Source organism: Carcharodon carcharias, chromosome 10 (genome assembly GCF_017639515.1).
Source record: "Carcharodon carcharias isolate sCarCar2 chromosome 10, sCarCar2.pri, whole genome shotgun sequence".
Taxonomy (NCBI): Eukaryota; Metazoa; Chordata; class Chondrichthyes; order Lamniformes; family Lamnidae; genus Carcharodon; species Carcharodon carcharias.
Genome location: NC_054476.1, coordinates 62,415,087 through 62,421,086, shown reverse-complemented (window position 1 = coordinate 62,421,086; position 6,000 = coordinate 62,415,087). Strand labels below are relative to the sequence as shown.

At 41.8% G+C, this 6,000-nt stretch overlaps 1 protein-coding gene across 1 annotated transcript in view; it reads right to left on the bottom strand.

The window, feature by feature from the left end:
* ddb1 (damage-specific DNA binding protein 1) overlaps positions 1 to 2,311 on the bottom strand; it is a 100,701-nt gene extending 98,390 nt beyond the window's left edge. The window contains exon 1 of the mRNA XM_041196910.1: positions 2,188 to 2,311. Coding sequence (XP_041052844.1) covers positions 2,188 to 2,248 — 61 coding nt within the window. The 5' untranslated portion in view covers positions 2,249 to 2,311. The remainder of the gene's footprint in view (positions 1 to 2,187) is intronic.
* Between the last annotated feature and the right edge of the window lie 3,689 nt (positions 2,312 to 6,000).

Genomic DNA, 6,000 nt, shown 5'->3' with positions numbered 1-6,000 from the left:
ACTTAACTCCTATAGTGCTGTTAGGTCTGGATTCCAAAATTTTGATCCAGCAATAATCATATGTATTTTGCCATTCATCCAAGCTAAAATAAGTTTGTTAAAGGCTTTCTTGAGGATATTGCCCTGTGGGAGATTCAGTTTGGTACACATTTCATTCATCCTGTATTATTTTCCAAGATAATATGCTCCCTTTCTTCATAGTTGTGAGGATCCTTTTTGAAACCTTACCAAGGCACATGGAGTCCACACTGGAGAATGGAATGTATATGATCATGCATTTTTATTTTCCTGGTTCCAGCTGCAGTTTCTGAAAGCAAAGTTCTGAGGAATTACTTTAATTAAGAGGTTCTAAACAAAAGCAGAGTGTGCTTGAGGCTGTGCTCTTTCTTTTGAGGTGAAGGGAGTATACTGGATGAAATAAGGAGATAAAAAGGAAGCTGGAAGATACAGCAGGCATACCACTCTCCCTTTTCTCCCAGAGATTTGGGCTCAAGTGCAGCCCAACTGCAGAGGAATCTTTCATTCAATGGCCCAACAATTTCATTCCAAATTGCACTAAAATTTGGTACTAAATTTAAAGTCTCACTCAGCAAAGTTATTGGATACCTGCTGCAAAATATAGGGGATATTAATTAATAAATGCTTCTCTGAGATATGAGTGAGTGATATTGTTAGAGCAGAGTACGGGAAGCTTTGCACTGTATCCAACCCATACTTAACCAGGGAAACCTAGATACCTAGTGGCCTAAATGGAAAATCGGTCCATTTCTCAATGCTATAATCTCTCACTTGGCATCCTAAAAAATGATAAAAGCAAAAAACTGCAGATGCTGGAAATCCAAAACAAAAACAAAAATACCTGGAAAATCTCAGCAAGTCTGACAGCATCTGCGGAGAGGAACACTGTTAACATTGAGTCCGTATGACTCTTCAACAGAACTAAGGAAAAAATGATATCCTGTTCGCAACTATAGAGGAACAGAACACCACAATGGAAACTATCAGAATTAACATGCGATGTATGCCAGTCCAAAGGGCAACATCCTCATGAAAATTTTCAGTAAACCTTTTTAATTTGGAGAAATGGCAAAAGGCCCAGAAAACCAAGAATCATTTCTGGGAGATAAGCATTACGCAAAGATAATATGGTAAGGCTCAAGTTGGCAAACAAATTCATTGAAGATCACATTAATAAAACTTGTATTAAAATTAGATTTCTGATTACTCTGTAGATAAATGATGTGATACTGGCCCTACAACCTGTATTTATACAACACCTTCAAGACCCAAAGTGCCTCATAGAGGTGAAAACTGCAATGCAGGAATAAATATAGGGTCAGCACCCAAAGATAAGAAAAATATCTGTTCCCATGTTCCAGCACTATACAGTTCCCTGTTTAAAAGTGCATATGTGCAGATATTACATGTGCAGATGATTGAATCTGGTTGCGACAAAACACAAGTGTGAAATAGCCTGACATTTACTGTGTAGGCTCAAACATTAAACATGCCCACTTAAACGAGGCATAAAGGGTTGGTTACTGGCATCCAAATAGCAGCATCCACTGTGGTCTGCACATTTAGCAGGGAAGAAATGAGAGATCCAAATTGTCTAATTTCAGCCCTTCACTGCCCTGTTATTAGTAATTAACTGCTACAACCGTGCACACTATTGAGTTACATCTGAAGGAGTGTCTAAGATAAATAACAAACAACTGCCTATGTAAATAATTTACTCAATTTATTACAGTCAAGGAAAGTTAAAGGAAGCAATATCTCAAGAAAGGCTGCATGACTCTTTTACCTTTTGTCTTGGGGAGGGTTTTCTCAAATCTGTTCTCCGTACCATGATTTTAAGTTAATTAGAAGATATTAATAAACAAACAAAGGTTTGTCATCTTTTGATGTAGTGAATGCTGCTTTAACATTAACGTCCTACTGTAATTAATATTAAGCCGCATAAATATCAAGAGCTGAATCAAAAGTGCATTTCCTAACTGCCCCAAGGATTGCTGCAGCGTCTACCTGCTGCTCACTCAGTGTTGAATGTTGTGGCTAGGCCTCACTTGAGGCCTGACCCTGCCAGCCCAAACCCACCGCTCTTCCTTCCTCAAAACCAAGCTTCTTTGCCGAACAGGGAAAATGAGAAGAGGGACTGACGCTTTTTTCCGCGTTCAAAATATTTACCAGTAACGCAGGCATTCACGGCGGTCGGTTTCTGCGCTGTCACCACATAGTTGTAAGACATGGTGGCAACCCGCGCTCTCCGGCAATACCAGCTCCTCTCGCTCGCGCTGCTTCCAGCCTCGCGGTCCCGCCGCCCCTATCACGTGATGATAGTCCGAGCAACGGCCGCTGTCGCACTAACAGCGGCCATCTTTGATCGGGGCAAATGCAGACACCTAACTCCTGTGGCTGGTAATCCAAAGGGTTGCTCAGCACCTCAGAAGAGACTGAACAACTTACTCACTTACTCAACATATCCATTTCCCATTCATGCCACCCAATGCCATTCCTAGTCAATGGTCATCCTACAGCCAGCACACGTCCAATTGTAAAAAGCCAGCATCTTATACCGCACCCATCCTGCTGTACCATCACACCCCTCTTCAATATGCTTTTCTAACAGTGCCTTCCAAATCTACCACCTAGAAATACAAGGGCAACAGATGCATGGGAACACCACCACCTGCAAGTTCCTCCCGAAGCCACATACCATCCTGACTTGGAACCATATTGTCATTCCATAACACTGGATCAAAATCCTGGAACTCCTTCCCCAACAGCAGTGTGGGTATACCTACACCACATGGACTGCAGCAGTTCACCACCACCTTTCCAAGGGCAACTGGGGATGGGCAATTAAATGCCAGTGGAGCCAGCAGCACCCACACCCTTTGAAAGGATAAAGACAAAGCTCGACGCCTCGGACGGTGGCTAGAAAACCAGGAAGTCAAAGTGGAGCGCACATACAACTACTGAAGGCTTAGGCAGACCGACTGGACAACACCCCTGAGTCCAAGAAGCCCGAAGGAGAGGGAGATTCCCCTCGTGTCTGACAGGTGAGGTAATAGGGTTGCCACATAGTGGATTAATAACTAAGGTCAGGATACATGGAGCCAAGGGACAAGTAGCAGACAGATCAGCAAGCTAGCTACACAACAGAAGAGGTTAAAGGTAAATAAAAGCAAAATACTGCAGATGCTGGAAATCTGAACTAAAAACAAAGTGCTGGAAAACTCAGCAGGTCTGGCAGCATCTGTGGAGAGAGAAACGTAGTTGACATTTTGAGTCTATGACTTATCATACGGGCTTGAAATGTTAACTCTGTTCCTCTCTCCACAGGGGTTAAAGGTATTATTCAAGATTGGCAAAGGTGGCAAGCAGTGTTTCACAAGGATTGATATTGGGAGCACAGTTGTTCACAATTTACATAAATAATTTGGACTCTACCTCTCATTAAAAACCACCATTTTGAAAGTCCCCCCCTTCTTTGGCCATGTGTTTTTCATTTGTGTCAAATCTTCTTTGCCAACTTATACTCAAAACTACACATCCTGATCTTGAAAACATTCTCTCATGTGTACATAACTAAATCCTAATTTATATCCCTCTTCGCATTTTCTAAAATCTACCATTTTATTTCTCTCAAATATTCTAATATCTCAGCTTCGAAACAAAAGCAGGGAGAAAATAATTAACCGGTCAGACTGTTTTCATGGCACATGATCAAAATATTGTTTGCTTGGCTGTAATAAACACCACCACTGTGCATGAAACCAATGATGTCATAAATTTGAGATAGCCCACAATGCATTGCTAGAAGGTTTACAAGGACACAATTGAAGTCTGAAACCATTTATGTTTAAGGAGCAACCAGATTTGCAAAACTATTACCAAAGTTACTTGTGCTGGTTTTGTTTGTCATCATGTGGATCAATTTGTTTGCTGGCCTAACTGGTTACACAAATATTGATTGCAGACCTGATTGTATTTGGAATCACAATTGTTCCAGAATTACAGTAGAATTTGAGTATGGGGCATTGTATAAAAAAGTATCAGAATCTATCAATTACATTGACGCGGATAACGGGGGAATCAGTGACATGTCATTCGTGTTTACTTGCAGTGATTGTTCCATGTGCTTTGTTGATTTCCTGATGACTTTCAATTTAAATCATGATAGTCACAAAGTACAGAGACAAAGGCTATATTTACTCTTATCTAGATATCAGATATACTTTGTGCACTCATAACATCTGCAATCTAACCTTGCAAAATACTGATGCATATAAAGTCTGTTCCCCAAAGCACACTGCTTGTCTGACATCCAGTCTTCAGTAAACTTTAATCCCCTGCAAATAATTATTAAGATCAAAGCCACTGCCTTTATCTCCCACCACAAACTTAAGGGGCAGGATTTTCCCGTCGGGGAGCAGGGCCCACTCGCCGACGCGTAAAATGACACACGGTGATGACAGGCAGAACTCCCAACGTCACTGCGCCCCATTTAGGCGGGGGCGCAGCAAAATCAGCTGTGTGCCCACCGACCTGTCAATGGCCAATTGAGGCCATTGACAGAGTAATTAAACTAATTAATGGACCTGCCCGTCCAACCTTAAGATTGGCGGGCAGGTCAGGAGCCCCGGCAGGAATTATAAAAAGCATGAAACCTCATCCACGGGCAGGATGAGGTTTAATGTAGGTTTTTTAAAAGTGTTAATAAAGTTTTTGTAAAAATTATGGACATGTCCCAACTCATGTGACAGTGTCACATGAGGGGACATCAGGATTTTGTTTTTTCTATTTTTAATATTTGTCACAGAACAGCCGATCTCCGCAAGGCAGCACTTAGCCTCAGGGAGATGAGTGCGTTCTTTTGTGCGCGTGTGTGAAAGAGTGCACTCTCGATTTTGGGATTTCCCCCCCCCCCCACCCCCATCCCTGCACAGGGAGCACATAGCGCTTCTGCGGATGTCACGTTGGGCGGGCCTTAATTGGCCCGCCCACGTAAAATAGCACAGCGCCCCCAATCAAAGGCGCTGATCAGAAGTGCGCCTGTGCTTGCCCGCCCTTCAACTTTGCCCCCGATGGGGGAATAATCCTGCCCATTCCATTCTCTTCTCTAGCCATTATTTTTAAGCTGAACCAGTTTGCGAGCTCAGTATCTGATTTGATTCCAATGCTGCCTATTCCAAACAAGCCCCATTTAGTCATCAGTCCTGTTCTTGCTAATCCACATAGGCCCTCAAGTTCTCCAATTTAAAATTCTTATCCTGGTGTTTAAATCTCTTCGTAGTTTCATCAGTTCTGATTTGTTAGCACCACTAACTCTACAATCCCATCTAACTTTCCATTCCTTTGATTCTAGCTTCTTGATCATTTCCTCCTACCTTCTACACATTGTTGGCAGCTTGCCTTTGGCCTCCAAAGCACTACATTCTGGAACTACATCCCTAAACTCCTCATTATCTCTACCTCATTCACCTTTAAGAACTCTTGCCAAGTTTTTCCTCATTCCTGCTAATATCATTCTTTCGCTCAGTGTCACTTTATTGCTGGCATCTTTGCAAATCATTTAGTGTCTTTAATGGACAAAATGCTATGTAGATACAATGTATTGATATTGTAAAAACAACTGATATTTAATCTATGGAGATAATAGTATAGTTGTAATGTTATTGGATTAATGCTGTGGAAGCGAGTTCAAATCTCTCAACGGCAGCTGGAGGAATTTAAATTCAATTAATAAATATGGAAGAAGAAGCTAGTTTCAGAAATAATCATTTAACCATTGGATCGTCATAAAAATTCAACTAGTCCACTAATGTCCTTCAGGGTACAAAATCTGCTGCCTTTACTTGGTCTGGCCTACATGTGACTCCAGGCCCACATTAATTTGCGGTCTTAATTGCCTTTTGAAATGACCTAGCAAGCTTATCAGTTGTAGACAGCTAACCATCACACAAAGGGCAATTAGGGATGGGCATTAAATGCTGA